The sequence below is a fragment of the Sturnus vulgaris genome, chromosome Z (assembly GCF_052056855.1).
Source record: "Sturnus vulgaris isolate bStuVul1 chromosome Z, bStuVul1.hap1, whole genome shotgun sequence".
Taxonomy (NCBI): Eukaryota; Metazoa; Chordata; class Aves; order Passeriformes; family Sturnidae; genus Sturnus; species Sturnus vulgaris.
The window spans coordinates 44,194,529-44,218,718 of NC_142283.1; the positions used below are offsets into that span (position 1 = coordinate 44,194,529).

General features: G+C 38.4%; 1 protein-coding gene across 1 annotated transcript in view; it reads left to right on the forward strand.

The window, feature by feature from the left end:
• Positions 1-329: 329 nt before the first annotated feature.
• The window catches only part of SLC28A3 (solute carrier family 28 member 3), a 37,797-nt gene continuing 13,936 nt past the window's right edge, over positions 330-24,190 (forward strand). Inside the window, exons 1-8 of the mRNA XM_014869108.2 lie at positions 330-472; positions 7,908-8,012; positions 11,895-11,977; positions 14,472-14,563; positions 15,805-15,994; positions 17,928-18,072; positions 19,373-19,486; positions 20,821-20,898. Of these exons, the coding sequence (XP_014724594.2) occupies positions 416-472; positions 7,908-8,012; positions 11,895-11,977; positions 14,472-14,563; positions 15,805-15,994; positions 17,928-18,072; positions 19,373-19,486; positions 20,821-20,898 (864 nt within the window). The 5' untranslated portion in view covers positions 330-415. The remainder of the gene's footprint in view (positions 473-7,907; positions 8,013-11,894; positions 11,978-14,471; positions 14,564-15,804; positions 15,995-17,927; positions 18,073-19,372; positions 19,487-20,820; positions 20,899-24,190) is intronic.

Genomic DNA, 24,190 nt, shown 5'->3' on the forward strand with positions numbered 1-24,190 from the left:
ACAAAAATAATGACTTGACAATACCCACAAAAAAAGATGAAAAATGTGTCGGCCTCTCAAAATCTGTACGTGGAATATTTTCCCTCATGCAAGTGAGGAAGGACAGAAGTCATATAAGTACACACATTTGCCTTCTGGACCACACAGGGATATGCTGGGTAAAATATGTTTCTTGGACAGGCAGGTATCCTCCACTCTTGTCTCTGAAGGCCGTTTTCCATGCTAGCCCAAAGGGGGGCTGTGCTAGAGGAGCGAGAAGGTGGAGCTAAGTTGGAGTAAGAGTAACCTGAGAAAGCCTCCAGCTGACCTTACTTAAGTGATAGCGGTCCTATGGATGGATTAACCAGGTCCTGGCTGATTCTGCTCTGGGCTGCAAGTAGTTTCCCACATTCATCCAAAGCTCCATACCAGGCACATGGAGCTGATGGAGACCAACCGTGATCACTCAGGAGTGCACAATTTGGCCTTCCAGGTGAGTGTGGTTTCCTTTGCTTTCTGGGGAAGAGGAAGGACTTTAAAGCACTGAACAATGTTGAATTCAGACCCCGAACAAAGAAAAAGCATTTTCTGCGCTCTGCCTGCAGGTATTTTACAACATTCTACGTGCTGGTACCCTGCCAAAGTACACGGCTCTTGTAAAAAAAACTGAGCACAATTGACTTATTCAGTAGTATGCTCTACTCAGTGGTATATAGCTAGCTTTGAAAAGTGTCCTGACTTGGTAATATTTCATGGGCTGATGAATCTCACAACTGGCTCTCATCTCATCAGTTGCTGTTTTTTCCTGAGGATAGGTCGTTTACAGTTCTGTTAGAAATGTATAGGTCTGCATTATGCAGCAGACATATAACTCATCAAAGCAATGTATTTCAGTAATATGAGAAAAATAATTATGTAATAATGTAATCATAGTGGGGCATATCATCCTTCCATGCATAAAGTAAGGGCAATCGACTGCTGCTCTTGAGAAAAGCACAAAGAGAAGATAAAGAGCCAGCCCAGAAGGTTTTGTGTTTTCTAGGCATAAAGTAATATTTACAGCCTTTTAAAAAACGTGAATTTCATAAGCGGAAGCACAAAACCCCCCAAACAAACACAAAAAAAAAAAAAAAAAGGTACTTAGTTATTATTTCTCAGTGCTCAGCATCCCTGTGCTTTCATTGGAATTAAAGCAAACACAAACAGAGACTTGCGAACCTGCAGCCGGGCTGGCTCACTGCTCTTGTTGCTGAAAGTAGAGTATGTCGGGGAGAGACAGAGGCTGTGAAATACTCCGAAGACTGTATTAGCAAAGCAGCCCCTAGCTCTCCTTTGCAGTCTCCGATCCTTACGCTGCCTCTGATGTCAGCTAGCAGGAAGTGGGTTGCGAACGTGAGTATCTGCCAAGACTATGCAAATAACACAGAAGGGTCTTTGTAGATACTAAGCATGTGAACTATTACAAAACATCAGCAACGTTCTACCGCTGAATGTTTATTCATTGCGCTATACAGACAAACCCTTCAGGGAATATTTACGGAATGTAGATAAGTGAGATAACTCTTAAGACATGATAGCCCAGTGGTTAGGGCTTTCTCTTGGATAATCAGAGCGCCCTCTAAGCATCTGTGTTTCGGAACAGATAAGCAATTTGAACTTGAGTTTCCCTCAGTTCAAGTGAGTGAGATAAGAGGTTTCATCCTGTCTTGTTTTCACAGAAAACATGTGCCCAAATTAGTGCAATCAGCTTCCTAAGTCTATGCTTACAAACTCAAACAGGAGAGGAGTTCCCAGCTACAACAGCCCGGTGTTGAACTCTCTTGAATGGCATAAGCCGAAAATCACCTTTTTCCTCAGAGATCTGTGGAGCGCAGTACAGTGACCCGGGTTAACACTCTGCCTTACGCAGCTAGCTTACCCGGGCCAATTTTATTTACTCTTACACTGTCTTTCTCTGTTTCAATATGTAAGTCACTCCCTAGAGAAAATGAGACACAGAAGGAAATTGGTGAAATTCTGTATATAAACAAATCACTTCACAGTAAAACCACTGAAAAGTAAACAATCTCATAATTCCCCACTATTTCTTGTGTTTAAAGCTTTTCTTGCACAACGAATGAACATTAGTTCCTCCAAAATAAATGCGTCTTAATATATTAAGCAATGAGTATCTTACCTAAACCACAAAATATAAAAGTGTTCTCAAAAAGGTGTAATTTAAACAATTTTCTGTATCCGTGTAGGTACCATTTTAAGTATCCATAGGTACCTTCAGATGCACATGAACCACTTAATGATTAATGGACATAGGGATAAAGTAAGAGAGAGATAAAGTAAATCTGAGTTAGGCAATTTGTTTTATAAAGTACGTAACTTAGTAAAACAGCTCTCAACATAATACAAAGCAGCTCAAGGCTAGCAAGTGATGGATGAAGGATCATATCAGATCTTTATTAAGACAAGAATGAGAAGCACTGTACTTTCTGTTGCAAAGGGATCTAACAAGATGAAGAATTGTAATTAGCCTGTTTTTTTTATTTGTCACACAAATGGTTAAAAGGAGATAACTATGAGCTCTTCTCAGTTTCTCAGTTGCTACTGACATGTAAACACACATCCATCTGTACTGTGATAGGGTTTTCATTGCATCACAGAAGAATTTCACTGCATCACCATTTTCAATGGTACTGTAGAACACCCTCAGTTACTTTCAGATAGGACATGCATGCATGTAACACAAAGTTATGTAAATACCATTAATTCCATTTTAAAAAATGCGTGGTTCTACTTCTTTTGTACACTATGCAGTTTCTACTTGAGCATAGCATTGAAATTGCAGGTCCTGCATTATTACCTTGTAAAAATACCAGGACCTGGGAGACCCAGAAGCAACTTTCCCCCTTATTAACAGCTCAAAATGGTCTCAAAAGAAAACAGATGATAAACCCCAAATGTACTCCTTTGTTGTTTCTCTCTTTATCGATCTCTTTTTGATATTAGGAACATCTCAATTACCAAAAGCCATTTGGGTGTGTTACAATGAGTGAGCTTTTTCTATTGGTTTTAAGATGCATAGCCTTCTTTACCCATACTGCTAGTCTTTCCTACCATGCTCCTACACTTCAGTAATAAAGTATTCACCTTAATAAAACCCAGTGCAGTTAAGACCTACATGCTAAAGTTACCTGCTTTGGATGCTGCCTCATAGCTAGAATCAACAGATTGCTGCACTGTTTATAATGAGACATTCAGGTTGTTAATTTTTTTCGTCTTAAAAATGTCATGTAATTTAAGGAATTTAAATCATTATCCTCAATTCAGAAAATTGTTCTTGCTAAGTATCTATGTGCCAGTGTAACAGATTGTGTATCTATAGCTACGATAATGTCATACATAATGTGTGGAAATGCTACTGTGTCTCTCGCCTTCAAGGCGGTTCAGTTAACTTCTCATACATGGCACTGGCTGGCTGGAGGACCACTACACTTGCCCACAGTTTCCTGATCAGAAACCCTGTATCACTAACAATAATCCCAAAACTGAGATTGGATTTACCTAGCTTGTCTTAGCCCTTATTAAAGAGGCAATTTTTTTATCTAATCAGTTCTGATGATTCAGATCTCTGATAACATTAAACATCAAGTCACGCTTACTCTATAAGGAATGATAAAAGCTGTATCTTGAAAAGGAACTGTAAGTGGATGAATAAACTGCCCTACAGTTACAAGCAACATGGAGGCAAACAATAAAAAAATAAAATAAATACAATGCAAAGGGAAGATAACAGCTAATAAATATTTATTGTTCATTTGTCTCCTATTCCTAAGTGTTACGATGCATTAAACAACCTGTACCTGTTTCTGTAGCAGAGCACACCATACTCTTAACAAGCTGGCTTGAGGAAGAATCCCCTTTAAAATTCTGCCCTTTTCTCACAGTGTACAGGACATTGGTATTGCCATAATGCATGCAGTATTTGTACTCCGTTCCATTCAAACAAGCTTAAAACATATCCTAAAAAATGCCATTTCTGTTTATTGCCATTTTTCCTAGCTTCCTAGATATTCATCTGGTTGGTTAATTAAGACTTTAGATGCTATTAAGAATTTATATTTAATAAGCATCACTGTTATATTTACACTTGGAAAGGAAGATGGTGTTGCACTGCATTACTTAACCAGATCCAGACAGGAAATTATGCAATACTTTTCCACACTTTCTAAGCTTGTTTTCTAATGCCATACTTGGGGCGTTTTTTAATAAAAACCCCCTACATTTCAAGATGCTATCTAACTATCCTACTCTGACAACCTATTTTTTTTAAGAAAACAGCAATATACTCAGAGGTGGGGAGTCTGTTGTTTCTACAGCTCATTTACTGTAGTTTAGTACAGGGATAATGAACATTCATCCTTCCTGCCTTATAGACTGACTTCTATAATTGGACAGGTATTTATGAGTGCTGTGATTATTAATTTAAAGAAATTCTTCTTCAATATTTAAAATGCATTTAAACTCATTCAGAGTCATGGCAGTGGCTAGCAAAAGACAGTATATGAGGGAAAACCTAGATGAATAGTGTTCAGGCGCGCTGAATATTAAAGCAAGTTTTGAACTGTAAACTAGACAGCTTCACTGCTGCTGGGCAAATACAATTAAAAATCTAATGAGACACAACAAAAACCAACAGTGTAACTTGAACTATTTGCTTTTGAAGCGTCTGTTTTTCACTAAGTTCCTCGAGTATCCTCATTGTAATCTCCTACATAATGCAAGGACCCAGCCTTAAACCATAAACAGGTTAAGCAGCTGCCTGAATGAACACTGCCTGAATGCAGTGTTGACCAGCCTGTTTTCCTGCCTAACTAGCATGAGTGTAACACCATCTACTCCAGAGTGTCTGCTATTGTTAAAAGCACAATAGGAGTTATCAGCTCTTTGCAAAATCCATCCTCCTTTAAATTCAAGGAGGAGATGGTAGGGAAGGTCAATGAATGTAGCTGTGCAACAGCTTGTCAAGATGTAACTAAACAAATATTGGAAAGACCATTTCACTTACACAGTTGAGGCAGCTATGTCCTTATCATTAATCTAATATTTTACAGAGAGGAATTCCAATCAGTTAAAGTAAAGCAGTTTGTGAAAGCAGGAGCACAACTTCAAAACACTTTTCTTATCACAAACATTCAAAACAGATGGACCGATTCTGCAATTCTTTAACTGTGCGCTAAAACAAAGAGAATTTTGCCATCCAAGCTTCTGTGCGAACTTCCTGCTCTCTCACGTCACCTGGAGGTCGAGTAGGTTCAGAAGTGATTTAACATATTGCTGGACTGGCCTGTGCTCATAACAGGACTGTGCTAACTGTAGTTCCTAAGGCCGGAACTCCCATTTTCTCTTGCACTGTTTTGTTCTCCAGATATCTACAGAGAGCTGGAAAAAGACACTGAGTAAATGAGGTAGAAGTTTTCTGCCTGTGCTGAGTTGCTTATATAGCAATCAGCAACAGTAGATGATAAGCACAGGCTGACATTTTTTTGCGGAGTTCCTTCAGCACCTCAGACACTAAATAAGCAGGAAAAGGGATTATGCAGTTTTATTTGTCACTTGAATATTTCTGTTCTTATTAGAAATTTAAAAGAGCTTTCTTTCTTCAAGCAGTAGGGTTAAATAATGTTTTCACCAAATAAAACAAAAAAAATTCTATAAAGGGGAAAATGAAGAGACAGTACTTTAAAAATCAGCTATGAAACAAGAAAATTACTCAGCTTCATGGTACTCATTCAAAGACTGTTCTAGTCAACAGAAGCCTTTCTAAAATAAACTTGTTATCAACAGTAATTAACCAGTTTCTACTGAATCAGTAATAATCCAGAAATGTGATATGATCAGTTGAAATAACGACTTTTTATATTCACAGAGAAGGACACAAATCTATCAGTCTGCAGCGTGGGCTACTGAGTTCCATGTGTGATGCTCTTACTGGTTTGGTTACGTTGCTCATACATTCATATATTTTAATTACTCTATAAATGAAACGCTTATGTAATTATTGCACTTGAGTAGTGGATTTGCCAAAGTGACTTCTAGAGGTTCCAACACTGATTTTTCTTTACTTGTGTGTTTCATAGACAGCAACTTGCGTGTTTAGAACTTTTCACACATTTACTGACAAAAGTTCTAGGAAATCTTCTTTTTCTTCCTCAGCAACAAGTATAGAAAGACAACAGACACCACTCAAAAAGACACCATTCTCAGGAGTGTGTCAGTGTGTCTGTGTATGTAAATTACAGAACTATACCTCTTTGGCTTCACTACGCTGTCCTGTGTAGTATCTTTAATATATTATATCTCAATGCTACAGTAAATATCTACTTTTTGTATTTTTGTTGTTGTTTGTTTGGGTTTTTTTAATTGTATGGAGTGTTCAGTAGCTGCATTCTTTGCTGGCTGCAGGGGCAGCTACAGCAAACTCCAATGATGGCATGGTTAGAAGGCAAACAAGTGACAAGTGTTTCTGAAAGAGAAATACCTCTCTTAGGGGAAGCAAAAGGTACTCTTCACTTAGAATCCAGGAAACTGATGTTATCAAGGCCACAGCACTTGAATAAACAGCTTCTTGTCATTCCTCTCTTCTACCTGACAAAGTTACAGGAACTCTTGACTGAAACTGATTTTTGGTGAAGTTTAGAGGCAAAGTATTTTTCAGAAAAAATGTTCCTGACCATTGTTCTAGTAGCTTCTAATGTCATGTTTCTGCTAAAAGGCAAAATTCAATTTATTTCTAGCAGTACTGCTTATTCCTGTCATTATCATAATTTACTATGATTGAGCTTATTTTGTATTGTTCATGTGGAAGTGATTGTTTTTATTGTAAATACTAATTTACTGGGTTTATTACCCTGTAAATAATGAGATACTTCATGCAATAAAACTCAGTGAAATGACCGTATTGTAACTGCTGCCATAAGAAACCACTGAAATACAAAGCATTCACAGCAATTGCAGATGTAAGTTATCTGAAATTTTGTTTAAGTAGCTTTCTTACAAAAACAAGAACCAGATGTTCTAGGACCATTAAAAAGAGACAACTTATCCTTCAAAACATCAAGAAACAAGAAAACAGATATTCAAAATTTAATAATACTCAGAGTATCAATGTGGTAAAGCTAACTCCTGTCTTTAAAGATACCGTGAGTGTTTTATTCTAGAGCAATACAGGTACATGTTCACATTTACAAATGTTTACATTTACATGTGTGTAAGGAGCATAAATACTGGAGCAAAAATACTAACAATTGAGGAAGGCCCCAAATAGTTCCTTTTGTCCTTGGTGAGGAGAAGGCTTGGGTTTCTATAACCTTGTTGAACCAGTCCTGAGACAATGAGCAGGACAATTCACCATGGGAGACATGTGAGTTTAGTCAAGAAAATAGCAGATTCACATTAGCTGAGCACCATCTGTGACCAAGGCACCTTTGTGCAACAGTGCAGAGACTTGAACAGCCGAGCTTTGCACACCAAGTTTTGGGCTCCCAGTTCTAATAAAGTAACACAGAGAATTGTAGAATCATTTAGATAGTAAAGGGCCTGTAAAATCATTGAGTCCAGCAGTTAATCTACCACCACCATGTTCATCAATTAACCATGTCTCCACAGTGACACATCTGCAGGTTTTTGGAACATTTCAGGCATGGCGATTCTATCACTTCCTTGGGCAGCCTGTTTCAATGCCTGACCACCCTTTCAGCAAAGACATTTTTTCCCAATATCTAATCTAAGCCTTTCATGGTGCAATTTGAGGCCATTTCCTGCCACCCATTCACTTGCTTCCAGGTAGCCCAGGCATCAGATTATAAATCAGCTCTTACTGTACACGAGAAAGGCTTTCAGCTTCTGATTTGTACCAATATAATTTCTGGTCCTAGAATGACAATGATGATGGTGTGGCTGATACAAATCTGAAAGGCCTTGGAGACAATTCACAGAGAATCAAGAATTCACAAAATAAGGAAATGGTGCATACTAATCAGGTATGTTTTTCTCTCTTTTTTTTTTCTTCCAAATAACCTTATGAAAATTAGTAAACCTTAATGTCAGCAATGTAATAGTATATCCAAGATAGATACTCTAACAAAATCTGAATATAATTTAAAATGTATGAATGGACAGGAAAGTGAGTTCTGTTCTCAAAAATGCATTAAAGAAAAAACAAAATTACATGTGTAGGGTTCAGAAAAAATGCTAATGTCAAAATGGCTTTATACAAGATAAGATACAAAAGGGGCATCAGAAATGGTAATCAGAGGGAAGGCTGTGGATGAGGAGTTGACATAGAAGCATTTTCTCATAATTAGGTGAAAAAAGGGAATCTGTAATCATTGGTTTTAGAAATACAATCAGTCAGACAAAGAATTCATATTACTAAACATCTAATAATAAATTAATATTTAATTATTAAATAGACATCCTAAATAGGGAAAATTTCAAACAAACACAAGCTTGAGGCAACAGGTCCCATGTAAAACAGAGAAGAGAGCACAATACAGATTATTATAATAGTAAACACATTCATTTTGACTTCTTTTGACTGTGTGTTTAAGCCCACACATTGAGTATCCCACTATGAAAATATGAGAGTCAGGTTAAAAAAATCCATAGGTATTTTACCATTGTCAGGTAATATTAATATTTCACATCTTCACTCCAGAAATAAACTTGCTGCTCTAAAAATTCTATTCTGTTGTAATGATATATATTTGCCAAGTTTGACAATGGTACTCAAAGCAGCATATAAGAAATAGTTGATACAGTGGGTACTCATTTCTATCTTCTATTGTTTTCTTGGATGTGGTCAGAAGCAGCAAAGGCATGTTGCAAAGTAATGTCTCTGCCCTCAAAGTTGAATTAATTCCAGATTTGCAGTGATGGAAAGGATCACTTAGGCTGTTCTGATAAGCACTCCTGGGAACTAGATTGGAATCTGAGATCCTAGGAGAGAAAGGTAGTAGATGGTCCCTATGACTTAATCTTCAAAAAAGCTGGCAGGAAGGAAATTGTTAAAACAAGGAAAAAAAAAACGAAAAGGACTTTCAGAACTGATTGAAACTATAGAAAATTGGAGAAAAGTAGTGGCATCTATGAAAGCTTGATTTTTATCAGAGAAACCAATTTCCCACTGGAAAGGTTCATCTGAGAACATTCTGCTACTACTTGGTGCAAGAGTGTCAGAGATGTGTATATTAGTGCCAACAATTTCTCAGGCACGTTGTGACTGAGGCATAAGAATTTATTCTGAGGGTCTTTACAGTGTGAAGACACATTAACAGTGTCTCCCTTTGCTGGCAGAAGTCCACGAGTTCCACACAGCCCATAGGTAACTCTCAGCAAGGGCCAACACTCCCAACAAACCAGACCTGGTGCCATGTTTGGCTATGAAAAAAAATAAAACATTATGCATCCATTCTCCAATTTCCTTTTGTATCTACACACTTTCACACAAAGTTTTCTTTGATTTCAGATTTTCTTGCCTTTTTATGTCATTGTAGGAAAGCATTCGTGACAATGAAAGAGTGACATAGTAATATTCTGAGCAAATTTAAATACATTGTAAGCAATGTGAAAAGATGTAGATTGATGTTTTTGTAATTGAAGTACTCAAAAGGAAAAGTAGGTTATATTCTCAAGACAAACCATGTATTTCGCAAATTCAGAGAGCTAGAATTAAGGCTGTGGTCAATCTAGGCACAGGGATATGTGTTGTGGCATGGGAAAAGAGATAGGAGAGCATGGCGTGGCCTAGGCAGTGCATGAAGTGGTGGCAGTGGGAATGATGGTGAGGATGAAATCAATATCTGTAGGACATGAGCTTCAGCCTGTGACCAGGAGAGTTGACACTGTGCCAAAGGTTGTGTAGCAGCCTGCAAATGTGAAAGAATGGTTCTTCCACCCAGAGGGCCGGCTCTTTCCTGATTTATAATGTAGGTTAAAAAATCTGTGAGAAGGACTGGTATGCAATATATTCCAAATTTATGCTCAGGAATAAATGATATTTACATATTATCATCACTCGGTGTCCCTCAGATAAGAAACCTACCTTGTACAGCCACTGAGAAGAGTACTGCCAGTTACCAAAAGTAATAGTAACTTAGTAAGAGTTTTTCAGGTTTGCTTCATTTCACAGTCAAGACCAACAAGGCAAAGGAATTGAGTTTAGCAAAGATGCAGTCATATGTTGCAGTGCAGCTCCACACAGAACCCTGCTCTAAAAACAGCCAAGAGGACCAACTGAGTCCTGCTGGTCTTGCACTGAGCTTTCCCTAGGAGACTGAACAGCAGCTTCCATGTGTATACTCTGGTCTTGCCATGTGTTAGTTTTGCCTTTGAGATCCTTAAAGTCTGAAGACACTTGACAGGCTGAGAAAGATGTTCAGCTGCGAGAAGAGAAGCTCCAGGGATCCCACTGTGGTCTTTTAGCACTTAAAGGGGGCTTACAAAAAATAAGAAAGAGCAAAGTTTTCATGGGGGCATGTAGTCATAGGATCAGGGAGAGTGGCTTTAAATGGAAAAGGGGTAGGCTTAGATCAGATATTAGAAAGAAATTTTCTGCTGTGAGGGTAACGAGACCTTGGAATAATTTGCCCAGAGAAGTTGTGGATGTCCCATCCCTGCAGGTGTTCAAAGCCAAGCTGGATGAGGCTTTGAAAAACCCGGTGTAGTGGGAGGTGTCCCTGCGCATGGCAAGGGGTTGGAATTTGGTAGTCTTTAATGATCTCTAACCCTTCTAACCCAGGCTGTCCTATGACTCTGTGGTCCAAGTCTCTCCCTGGCAACTAACTGAGAGCTATCCAGGGCGTCTGGCAGCACCTCCATCAGGACTGACGGAATGCAGGGGCCAGGGAAACGTCAGCAGTGGGCCTTGCTTCCCACAGCAGACTGGTGAACTGACATAGCATAAACAAAAGTGACAGAATAATGAAAGGTAAACTCACCTGCAGATTGTCACTGCTCCAAAAGTGGCTGAGCACTGTGGGCCGCTCTACTGAAGAGGGTAGGACATGTCCACCAGGCCAGGTCATGGCCAGGCACTGCAGGCTAGCTAGCTGGCCTCATATCCTGGTGCAGTGCTCCAGGGGAGAGCTGTGAGGGCCACATGCAGCTGCACGGCTGTCTGTGAACACAATGGTCGCCTGCCCCAGGCCCTGGCCGCTCTGCAGGCCCCACCATCAGCATGGAGGTCAGTAGCCATGGGACAAGCTCCTTCCTTGTGCCCCAGCAGAGTGTGACAGGGAAGAGGTGCAGCATGGGCAGGACAGCCCCCATAGGTGTGCTGAGCAGCTCTGGGGGGCTGTGCCCCTCCTGGCCCCCTCAAGGCAGCCCTCGGACAGGGCGTGGGGCAGCCTCTAGTCGTACAAAAGCTTCAATAGTACCATGCTTTTGGACCCAGGTAACAATTTTTCTTAAGAATAAAGGTATTGGCTCAGTTAAATTTTTAAAACATTGCCCAGTTTAACCAGTCTCCATATACAAAAGATCCAACATATTAAAGTTCTGCAAAGAGAGAAGCAACAAAACCAGGAGGTATCCACAGGAAGTGCTGGGCAAGCTGGCTAATTCTCAGCTTGCCCTTTTCAACTGCGTGCGGTAGTACTATCTATGAGGACCTGCCGACTTCAGCTCTGAGTAACACTGGTATTTTTATTTCCCTTTTGAAAATGGTGTGAATGGCTTGGGAAACTCCTCAGCTGGTCTAAACACTGATCACAGAGTTGGTGGCAGATGGGAAAGCTGGAACCATGCATGCGGTGCAGGCGGGAAAGTCTAGAGACTGCTTCAACCATCTGCTAGTGGGGATGCTTTTTGCACTTAAGAAGCATAAACCTCTCTGACAACCTCGGCACTGATCTGCTTTCCAGGGGGATGAATACATCAATATTGAGAGTGATCTGCATGAAAACAAACGTGCTTCTGTAGATGATGAGCAACCACGCTTGAAAGGGTAATGTTTTTGCATGAGTAATTCTTCCACTCACTTCATCCTGGCCTAAGCAAAAAGCTGCCAGTGTTTATGCTTCTGGAGTTACACCTCTAAATTTCACTGCCGTACCCCTTTGCTACATAGACCTTTGCATTGCTTAGCAATTTTTGTAATACAGAAACATAACGTGTTTAAAATTATTATACCTTACAAATGACATCTGTGATTGTGGAACTATCCTTTAAAAGCCTTGCAAATTAAAGGAGCAATATTTCTTCTTGTACAATATCTTCTTTTCTAATATTTCTAGAGCAGTGTTTTTAAAATAGAGGTCCTAAAGGGTGATCTTTTTCAGGAAGAAGGTTCACTAGTGTCTTTCAGTTTGCATAGCCATTTACTCCAACACAAAGTAAGAACACAATAGCTGTGATAAAAAGCCATTTTAATGAAGCAGAAGTTTTACATTGTGTTTACTCTATTTCCAAGTGATCACAGAATGAAAACACATATCCACATGTTAGTTGAGGATTAGGGTTTTTTATGAAAACTACAAACCCTGTTTAAGCCATTGAAAAAGTTAAGACACAATACTTAAAATCACACTGAGTGTTCATAGATGTCATTGATTTAATCACACTGAGTGTTCATAGATGTCATTGATTTCTTTCAACAGATAGGACTGAATAGTCTGTGGTCTAAGGCACAGCCCTTTTGGAATATCAGTCTGTTGATAACACATTCACTGCAAGTACAAGTTTTAACGTTCCCTTCTGGAGTGCATGCACAAGAGAAAATTGATTTCTGAGTTTTCACATATAGAAATATTTCACATTAATGTGCTTAAGTGAGATCTGTTTTTTCAATATTACAAGTTACATTTCAAGCCTATAGGATCAGCTTTTGGAAAAGAATATTTCCTTGTAAATTAACCACATTTCATAAGGAACATATTTTTTCTGCCACCTTTCAGAGCAGAGCTGCATATTTATTACATATGTGCTTAAATGTTTAAGATATTCTGGTATACCAATGTCATAATAGCTTAAATTAATAAAATAAAAAGGACAGAGAGATGTTAGATAAAAGAAGAAATTAAAGAAATTGTAATCTGAAAGTAACAATTTTAAGTCCCAAAGAACTCATAAGTAGCAGTAACAGATAGTAAATAGTATTTTTTCCTTTTCTTGGGTGCTGGATGAACCATAAATTTGATAAAGTAACTTCCTTTTTCATCTTTGTCTCTCATTTCTCCTTTTTTTCTTTTCCTGTTGTAACTGATCTTTCTATTGAGATTGGGTAGATAACCTAATGTTCTCACAAGTTAGAAAAAAATGTGCGATGATTTGTGAAGCAACAGGAATTCCCAGAACTGAAATTGAAGTATCAAAAGCAATCAAGATTTCTCTGAGAACCTATTACTCTTTGTACTTGCGAAGGCGTGTGGTCCTGCTCTGTTCTTCCGTGTACTGATATAATTTAAATTAATATTTCTTGTTTCTCAGAAATTTATTTTAAATTAATTGAATTTTTTTGACAGCAGAAAAGAAGGGTATTTGTGCTGGATTTCAGTGTGCATCTAACTCCAGCTGCATTTAGTTTCCAAACAAGTACAGTCTGGATAATTAGCATTTCTAAATATAACATTGCTTTTATGGACTGGGAATGTGAGAAACTGCTTCAGAGATGTGCCTCTCTAAAGCAGCGCCTCTGAGATGACAGAGACATTGCCGTAATTTTTTTCCAGCTTGCACAATACGAAGGTGCTTTTTTAGCCACTGCATCCACGTCACTGGCATATTTAACATCAGAAATCTGTGTTGAATTAACTCCCTTAACTGCTATTTCCCTAAATTTCAACCTCCCTCATGAAGTCACGCTGTTGCCTCTAGTGACGAAAACAAAGTAAGTGAAATATGTTATAATTGGAGGAACTGACACTAGAGCATGACATTCAAATTTAACAAATAATTTCAACTTCCATGAGATAAGATAAAAAGTTAGTGTAATAACAACCAAATTTTAAAAAGTCCAGAAACCTCTATGCACACTGTAATAAGGTTTTAGGTGGGTGTTGGTTATTATACACACATACACAAATGCAGCCTTAGGCCTTCACAATTACAGCAAGAGTACTGTTCCACACAGCAACGCTGGGCTGGCTGTATTAACAAACTTTGTGAGTCTAGTAATGGATACTGAATCTTTTAACTACCTACTCAGTTTGCACTAACCCTCTTCACAGAAGAGCTGTACTTCAGAGGATAGCAGAACTGGCCTGCTGGCTTTGGCCCATTAAGTACATGACAGACTGTCCCATTAGACATCTGCCATATTTTCTTCTCAGGCCATCCAACATCAACCCAAAGAAGTCCCTCTCAAAAGGCAATTTTATTTGGCACTTTGAGATCCAAATTTAATCCTTTTCAAATTCAGTGAGCTTTAGTGGAGGAATTTTGACCAATTTAACACTATTCTCTTCTGCAAGAGCCTATTATTTGTTAATCTTTTTCCCCAGGCATTTAGAAAAAAAATATGATGAAGTCTGTGAATTTTGCAAGAAACATAAAACCAGAATTCATTATGTGGTCTACGGAATTTTAATAACAGGTACAGTATATGTTACACCCAGGATTGCTGAAGCCTTATTTATTTACCTGTATGAGATTATAGGCTGTGCTCTGTATATGTCTGACATAAAAACTCTTGACTGTATTTAAAAATGTATTTCAAAGTAGTTGAGAAGTTAGTTCCAGAGAAAATTCCAGATTGCAAAACCTCCACTCATTCCCAAACATAACTAAAGCACAAACCTTGCTAAACTGCTTCTCCAGCATGTTTAAAGTCTGACTAGCAATTACACTTATGATAACAGCATAGTTCAGACTTTGTGTCTACTTCATTACCAGCTGACTCCAAAATTACAGTTTCAGTAACTTGCCCAAGACCATGAAATCACTTTAAAAACTGTCAGGCACCAAATAGGACTGAACTGAAGTCGGCAGGCTGGAAATGAAAACTTTCTCTTCTGACCCATATCACTCAATATTCACTGCAAATTTTTTTCTAGAATAAATGTACTTATGACAGTATGCAATGCAAAGTAATTCAGTTATTCTTCTTTCTCCCTTTCCTAATTAGCCAGTAGGTTGTTTTTTTTCTTTCTACTTCACCAAATTTGCTCTTGAGATCTTCCCACTTGAACGCTGGGAGCACAGAGACTTGAAATATGTCTATGAGACAGGCATAATATATAATAATCAGTAGTCCTTCCTATTTATTTTCCATAAACAAAATCAAATAGCTCTTTACAAGAACTGAATACTTTTTGGCTGACTTTTACCAACAGTGAACCTGTCAAATAAATAATTCCATAGCTACTTTATGAAATAAATTACTTTTAAGCTTCACAATTACTTGAGGTCATCAAATTAGTCAATCGACACATATTTATAAGTGTTTATTTCTAGTTTTGGATAGTTTCTAGTTATGGATAAACTCATCCTCTTTTGAAAAAAGGAATAAGACTCATGCTCTTAATTCATAATTTTTACACAGGAAAAAGAACTTCTTGTAGAAGTGTTTAATTTTTCTGAGTGATTAACATGTTTCTTATGAACTTGGCAAAAGCATTTAATCTGCCTCAACAGAATGAAAGCAACTTTCATATCAATGAGAATATCATAAGTAACAACACAACCAAAATTTCTCTGTATTTAGGCTGAGAGTCAGAAAAGCACCAAAAAGATAAACACAGGCCTGACTTTAATCACATCTTAGAAATTTAAAATTTGATCCTGTTTTTAAAAAGACTAACCTAACTGACATGTGTATTTTTGTTTCTGTGACAGCATACTTGGCAGTAGTTATTGCAGCCTGCAGTTTGAATTTTCAGAGAGCTTTGCCACTCTTTGTCTTCACTGTCCTAGCCATTTTCTTCATCTGCTGGGATTTTTTAATACCTAAATATGAAGACAGAATTTCTGCATTCTTTTCCCCTGGAGAGCAATATCTGAAAAAACAGTGGTTTTGGCTGAAATGGTAAATATTAATTATTTTCTATTTATGTAGAACTACAATGCACTAGTCAAGTTACCCTATGATTTTATTTCACATTACTTCCCCATAAGAACAGGGAGATGGGTCAATCATACATATCTCAATAAAATCACAGAATAATTCAGTATTGATCAGATATTAGAAACACATTCAGAATTTCAATGCAATAGTTAGTGATCAAAAATCATGGCAGAAAGCATAGAAAAATACCACAAATGGAGATGTGAGAAGTGTGTGGTTGAAAGAGAATGTGTTTGCAAAAGTTCATGTGTATTGCAACCTTTTGCATTCATTGTGCAAACCAGAAAGTTCCTCACTGTTCACAGAGCTCTTATGTTCATAAAAACTTTAACATTTGCAAACTGCTAAAGACTGGAGTGTATTATCTAGACACTGCTTTTTCATATACCCCCTCTAGCAATTTTTACTTGACCTTCAGGAATCAAAATGTGCCAGCCAGATTAATGTAATAATAGGGTTGTATGACCTTAATTTGGGATGGTAGACATTCACCTGGTAGATAAATGGTAGATAATTAGACCTGTCAGATACTTATTTCAAGTACTCCTGAGCAGTGATCGAGGATATTGAAGTTATCCCCAGCAAAATAAGGAGACAAAGGAGTCTTGTAGACCAAAGAAAAAACAAATCAAATCTCTTTAAAAAGGAAAATGAAATTGGCTAGCTACCTTCTGTTTCAGCTAGGTCACCTACTAGCTGAACAAAGAGTTCAAAAACTCTTTGTTAAATTTAAATTTTAAAGTTAAAACTCTGACAAAGAGTTTTAAGGAGGAATCTTTCTTAGCTCAGGAAAATGTCCTAGATTATTCTTAAGATTTAGAAATTGCTAAGAAAGGTGCTATAAAGACTGTGGTCCTTCTGCTCAGGAGCCACATTAGAGAGCCATCACACATAGGCAGTTCCATTACATGGTGTCTGGGAGCAGGCAGCCTCTCTGGGAGAAGGAGCAAAAGGAGCAGGAGAGCCCTGATGAGCAGATGGAGCAAGCCTGGGGACTGTAAGTGCTATATTACCTGGGCTGCAACCTTTAAATTGTACATATCACAGATTAGGTGCTCAACTGTTTTCTTCCAAGAGATAGAAAGTCTTTCAGGTATACAAAACATTGCAACGGCCAAGCCATTTTGTGGAGTTTGTCTGCAATATTTTTAATCCCCATCTAAAGATGGAATTTATGTATCTAAGTACCACTGAAATCAGTGAAAGCTTACTCTTAGACAAAACTAACATTAGAGACTTGGGACTGTGTTTGTTTCCTCTCTGTATATGGGGTGATGTATTTTGCTGCCTTCCAGGCTGTTATTGCAATAATTGCCTTCAATAAATAAGCTTAATGTGGTTCTGATAGTGGTGACAGTAGAAACACTGAAACACAGCTATGCATACCTCATGTCCTGAGATAGCTAAGAGACTACAAATGGTTACAAAGAAATGAGCTGTTTATAGCCTGCTCCTCAGTAGAGTGTACTTCATCGGCCCACCAACTAAACAGCACAGTGCATTGTCATACATACCACAGCCTCCCATGCTCAGAAACAATGAAAGATTCAATAAAGGAAGGAAGGGAAGGAAAAGAAGAATGAAGTGAGAAAGGAAGATATCACGCATCATTTAATAGAAATAGCACTGAGAAAAGAGCCACTCACGCCTTTTTTGAGTTCCCCCCATACTCTGCCTTGGAGGACATTTCTTTCAGATGCCACCAAGGGATGTTGCCTGAGGTGCATCAGCAAAGGCAGGCAGGTTCCTGCTTGTGTAGAGCTACGGGTTTTAGCACAATACATTGTACAAGGAGTTTATTCACAAATAGAGATGTAAATGTTTCGTGTATGGGGAGGGAAAGGAATATCCCAAATGTCTTTTTCAGGGTATCATGATGCTTTTTATTTCCTAGGGTGTTGTGTGCAGCTCTTATTATAATGATCATTTGCTGGCTCATCTTTGACACAGCAAAACGAGGATCCCGTCAGCTAATCTCCTTTGGTGGGCTTGTGATGTATGTTCTCCTGATGCTTATCTTTTCCAAATATCCAGCCAGAGTGAGTATTTATTCCATCATGGATCTTTGGGGAATTTTTTTATTCGGTGTCCAAAAAGCTATTCCCCTACCCTAGCACCAGGTGTAGTAAGAGTAATAAAATGTGGGAAAGTAAGAGTATAGGTTTGCCTGAGACCAAGCACTATTATATTTAATTTCTGAGGAAAGTAATTTTGTTGTTGGGGACCATGTATGGAGCTCTACCAACACCTGTTTCTCACTATTTGGGAAGCTGCTATCCATCTTCTGTTCCAGCCCTGATGCTGTTCAAGCTGAGATAGACGTCCTTCATGCTTTCACACACAGGAGCCTCACCACAGTCCTCAGAACATCACAGTCACTTATTTGAGGACAAGGTCATCACATCAATACAAATTGCCTGGAACCAGAGATATGATAGACTTGTGTCTTAACCCCACCCAAGTTTGTTTCCCACTGCAAATTCAGCAGCCGAGGCTGAGCTGAGGTCCTCACTCTTTGCTTACTCACTCCCATAGGCTCGCAAGTGTCATTTATTTTAATTTTCCATCGGAAATGTCTGCTCTGTTTTACTGTGGTATTACAAAGGGCTTAGTTCAGCCACCACAATTACTCCTATTTGTATGCCTCGTATACCCCTGCATGCTTTCATTAGTCATTACATCCATTGTCCAGGCCACCAACTTTTCCCAATATTTTTCGTGTCTTCTCTCAGTGCTGAGACTTTCTTAGCAGGTGAAGTCCTCTCAGCAAGAACTAATGAACTTGCCCTGTCCTTTACAACTGCTGCTGTCTCCAAGTGAGGTGAAAACCCATACTTCAAATGCTTTGTGCTCTCTCATAAGACCCCATTACACCTAATTGGTTTGTGTTATTCAAATATGATCTGTTAAAATTAGAGAATGCTATTTCAGCTCTTTCTTTTTTAAGGGATTTGACTCAATTTTCAAAAACATAGATGTTTTCTGAGGCAACAGAACAGGAATCATCAGTGTAGTGAAGAGGAGCTCATCATAGGCAGCCACAGTTTCTCCCATGACTGCCTTTACATGATGAATCACTATAAAACTGAGTAGTTCTCAAGTATTAGAAGTCTTTAAATCCAGGGGACAGAAACAGTTGAAATTACCCAAGGACAAACCCGGTAGCAAAATTTCCTTATTCTCTGTCCAAGTGAAGATCCAAGTCCCCTGCAACCTGTTTTGGCAGCTGCTCCCATTCTGCAGCACAGTCAGACAATCCCCTTGCATTATTTAAACAAACATCCAAAGCAAACTGTTATTTATTTAAATAACAAGCAATTTCTTTATTTTTCTGTCTAGGTTGCTTGGAGACCAGTATTTTCAGGAATAGGAATGCAGTTTATTCTTGGGATTCTCATTCTGAGGACCAAAGTGGGTTTTGATGTATTTAACTGGCTAGGCATTCAGATCCAGGTAAGTAATTGAGCAAAATCCTTACTTGTTTCATATAATTTTCTGTCTTGAGAGTCTTACATTATATAAGCAGGTTGTTCAATGATCCATTTGCCTCTTGATGTCTTTTCTTCTCTTGAGGAAAACTGGATTCTCAGAAAGGTAATTGACTTCCTGAGTTCAACCTTCTCATCTAGCTTTTGTTCAGTTAATACAATGGCCAGAGTAATCCCATTTATTAATGGCTTTACCATCATTGGGCTGAAGTTATAAATTGGCATTCTTGAAAACAAAATTACTGTTGTGCTAGGGCACTCATAGGAGCTCTTAGCAATGTCTTAACTCCAAATCATCCTTGCAATAAACACGATATGCTGAAAAGCTTTGGGATTTAGGGCACAGGCCTAATTATTGTCAGAGCAGCAATATTCTTGGCGTCAGAGACATTCCATAGTCCTCATGACACAAAAGAAAATTAATTCAGCTGCATACACGTGGCAGGTATCCCTGCAGATACAAAGTTTTTTTAAAAAGTGTTACTTTTTTCATTACAGTAAAGTAATGAATAAGCAATATCCAAAATATAGATCAGAGAGTAACCCCTGAAGGATATTCAGTCTTTTCACCTCAGGGATACTATTCTCACAGCTGTTCTTCACATGTAATTAAGCACAGGTAGAACTAGACAGTGCAGAATGCACTGTCTCTGTGCAGGAGCAAAGGCACAGATCTCATGTCTGTCTAATCTGCAGGCACTGGGAGTCATCTGGGTTTTCTCACCAGGTTCTCAGTCTCTGACTGAAGCAGGTCTGGTGCCCCCTTTTGTTAGCTTCATATTTTCATGCCTTACAGTCTCTCCTGTCAGAACTAATTGCTGTAGCTATTATAAACTGTATTTTAACTTCATTTTAAACTGTAACAGTAATGCATGTATTTGCATCAGAAGTATAAAAATGCACTGGATCAAAATTTAAAAGTAGAAGATTGCCTCAGGCTAGCTCTTAGCTGCACCTTTCAAAACTCATTACTTCAGCCATCAAATCTCCATTTTAAGCAGTATAATTCATTGTACTTATTTGCATCAGATGGAGCATGGAAATGCATCACAGTATTGGGATTAAAAAGTAAACATGTTTTTCAGTGTAGCTGGAACTCCTGTGTTGTGTCAGATACTCAGCAGAGCACAACAGAGACCTTCAGTTCAGCCAAATAGTCAGCAAGGCTTGGAACCATACAAATCAGAACCCAAGCTTCTTGGACCTCACAATATCTCTGCAAGACGGCTAGCAATATTTTGTTCAGTTTTGGCAGTTACCCAGAGCTTACAGCTAATATACTTTGCTTTCTGTCCCTAGACTTTTCTGGAGTACTCTGATACAGGTGCCAAGTTTGTGTTTGGTGATAAATATACAGATCATTTCTTTGCTTTTAAGGTAAGATGTTTGTATATGCTATATGTGGCAGATAAACACAGTAAGAGGAACAGTATAGCTGGAAAATAAATTGTGTGCCTTGTGATACCTATGTAATCACCAGAGAAATCAACAGGTAAACTACTCATTATGTGATATTCTGAATAGAAAATTTGATAACACTTTCATTCACTGCCATACACTGAGTTAGATTGCACTTATTTAGTCTAATTATAAAAACATATATTGCATGTAGAACTTTGGAATATCTTTCTACAAGGAATAGGTTAAAAGGCTTGTACCTGGCCACTGACAGAAATATTACTTCCTGCCTTCTTCCCCACCTCTCCATGACTAAAAGTGCTCTGTCATGCTATGCTGTTATACCCTTAATTGCTGTACATACCATTGCTTCAGACTTTCCCCCTGAAGAAGTGGAGAGCCTAGATGTGTTTTTATTCATGCCTGGGAGAAGAGCTAGAAACTGCATAAGCAGGAAGAATTACAAGATATTGCATTGCCATTGCATTGGTAAGATCACAGAGAGATTTCCCATCTCTCTCTTTATGGGAATACAGTTTATCTGCTCTCTAGTCTTCACCAGCATCCTTCCTGGTTTTGCTTTGAGATGTATCATGCCACAATGCCTGCTTAGGCTGGAATCAAGAACATACAAAGCAAAAGAAATCCCAAACCAACCCAAATAACAAAAAAAATAAACCCCAAACAAATATAAGGAATTTATCAGGACATACTCAGAGGCCATTCTTTTGTTATTTCAGATATCTGACCATGGGCTTACATGCCTTTTATCTTCCTTTTTTCTTGAAGTGATATTCCAAACTAGATATTCTGCAAACTTAACTCTGCAAACTTAGCTCTTTCATTACTTGAGAGAGAAGACGCTATCTGTAAAATAGGCTGCTACTAAGAACAATCAGAACATCTTAGAAGGGAAAAAAAAATATTAATTACATTTTAAGAGCAATACTTTTGCACCTTTAGTTTCACTTTCCAGGCTCCTCTTACTTACTCTACTGAGCACTCAACAATTTTGATTCTCAACTACGTGTTTTAGGGATTAAATTATTTAACCCTCTCCTCTCCCTCCCCTCTCCCCACCCCGCATAATTTTTCCTATGGTTTTTGGCAATGCTTTACGAATCAAGGTGGTTTTGAGTCCTCACTGATGATGCAAAACACTTTTCTTACTAAAGCCATATCTAGGGACTAGACAGCCAAAAGTTTGCTTCTGTGTAGGCAAACATCCATCAGTCTTATCCTATGGTTCAAGCGAGAAAAACAATGGAATTTCTAGAAGATGATAACAGGAACAAGTAGGTAATTCTCACATTGAAAAACAAGAAAACAAGTTAGCTGCATATATATAGGAATGCACACACACACACATATATATGTATGGTAAACAGAGTGGCAGACAAGTGTACAGCAGTATCAAAACATGCTCCATCTGCTCCTCTAGACAGGGAATTCCCTCTTCCAACAACGACTGACAGCCAGCGTGTTCTCTCTTGAAACACTTGTCATTTATTTAACCATTCAGTTGGTCCAAACTGCTTTTTTGTGTCTTTCAGATATTTTATGGGGTTTGCATGCTGTGATGAGCTCTCCAAACTTTGCCCCAAGATATTTTAAAGCATCCTCCCAAAGGCAATGCTTAGCTCCTGATAGATTAGATAGGGAACAGGATATATTTGCAGAAAACTGTCAGAGTCCAGTTTGATCCATACTGCATCCCTAGCAGTATGCAGGGACACATAATTTTCTTTCAGGTGAAGTGGACATGTTAGCAGAGCAGACACATCCCATATGTGCATATGCACACTTATATATGGTCTGACCTGCCCTACCAGTCCCCCAGTCCCTTTGACCACATGGTTCTGGAAGCACTAATTAGTCTAAAATGCACACATTTCCATGTATAAATCAGGTTATTTTAAATGTGTATTTATGCAGGCAGATGCAGAGTTTCAGAGTTCTGAAAAAACCCACTTGCCCATATAAATAAACACTTCCAAGTACTTATGCAGATGAAAAAGACTTTTCACTATTGAGTCTTCTATCCTGTTGACTATGAAAGACAAAGCAAGGAAGAAATTAGGTTTCTGTTAAATCTGTAGCTTCTTTTTACACTAGGAGAATTATGGTTCCCTGAGAAAGACTTTACTTTGAAGGTCAAGTTTTAAGGGAGTGTATGAAAAAGCAGGATGTTTCTTAAACCACAATAGCAACTTCTTTAAAGGAAAACAGGGGAAAAGTTAAACATCAAACCATAAATAGGAGGGGAATTGAGAGCAGCCAAGAGTTTTAACTTCCTGCTCTCTATGGTATTAACAAAAGAAAAGACAGGGGAGAAAGATATTAATTTTACTGAACTAAACTGTCTGCCGTTACTGCATGGCAAATTATCCCTACAGAATTGGAAAAAGGATCAAGGAACCAAACTGGAGAAAGCAGCATTATATTAACTTGTTGAGCATCACAACAACATTGGTTAACTGCACTCCGTCCTTTCAATGAAAGGTTCTGATCATCAAAATTGAGTTTCTAAATGTTTATCAAAATTGACGATAGTACCCACTCCGCTCTAGAAAGGCATAGTCTATGTACTGAAAATATCTGAACTAACAAAGTGGTTTGTTGTTTTTCATTCTGTTCCTTGATTTTATTTCTAATGCATTATGTCATTAGTAAACACACATGAAAGCTTCCTAGTCTTAGTGGTTGTCAGAAAATGACTGTGGACTCTGTAGACTGGTAACTGGGGATACGCTTAGAGGAAACTGAGGGGTATAGTCACATTTAACAGGAGTTATAATCATGGTAAATCATAGTTGCTGCTTTCTGGATGGAATATGATTGGTGCATGATTGAAACTTCTTCCACGATGATTCCCCATCACCTGTTAAGGGGAATGGAATGGAGGGTATAGTGAAGTGGAGGCACCATGGCCAGGCTCAATGGAAATCCTTGCAGGGAAGAGAACTTGGTGGTACTTTGTAGCTGATAAACCACATACCTATTGTCAACCCAAGGAAAGGGGAAGATATCCCACTGGTGACCCAGCAACTGTGGTGAAATCCCTCTCCTTAGACAAGCTTGCTTTATTAAAGCCTAACAATAATACTATGAATGTACACCTACATGTCAAAGTTAACTGCTCCCAATGTGCAACCAAACCTCACTGGAATGCACTCTACATTATTTTTTACTGCATCTTTAAAAGCAAAGGGAGAGAGTTTTACACTAATTACTAACAAAGGTATGTATGACTAGAGTCACTTAAACTCAT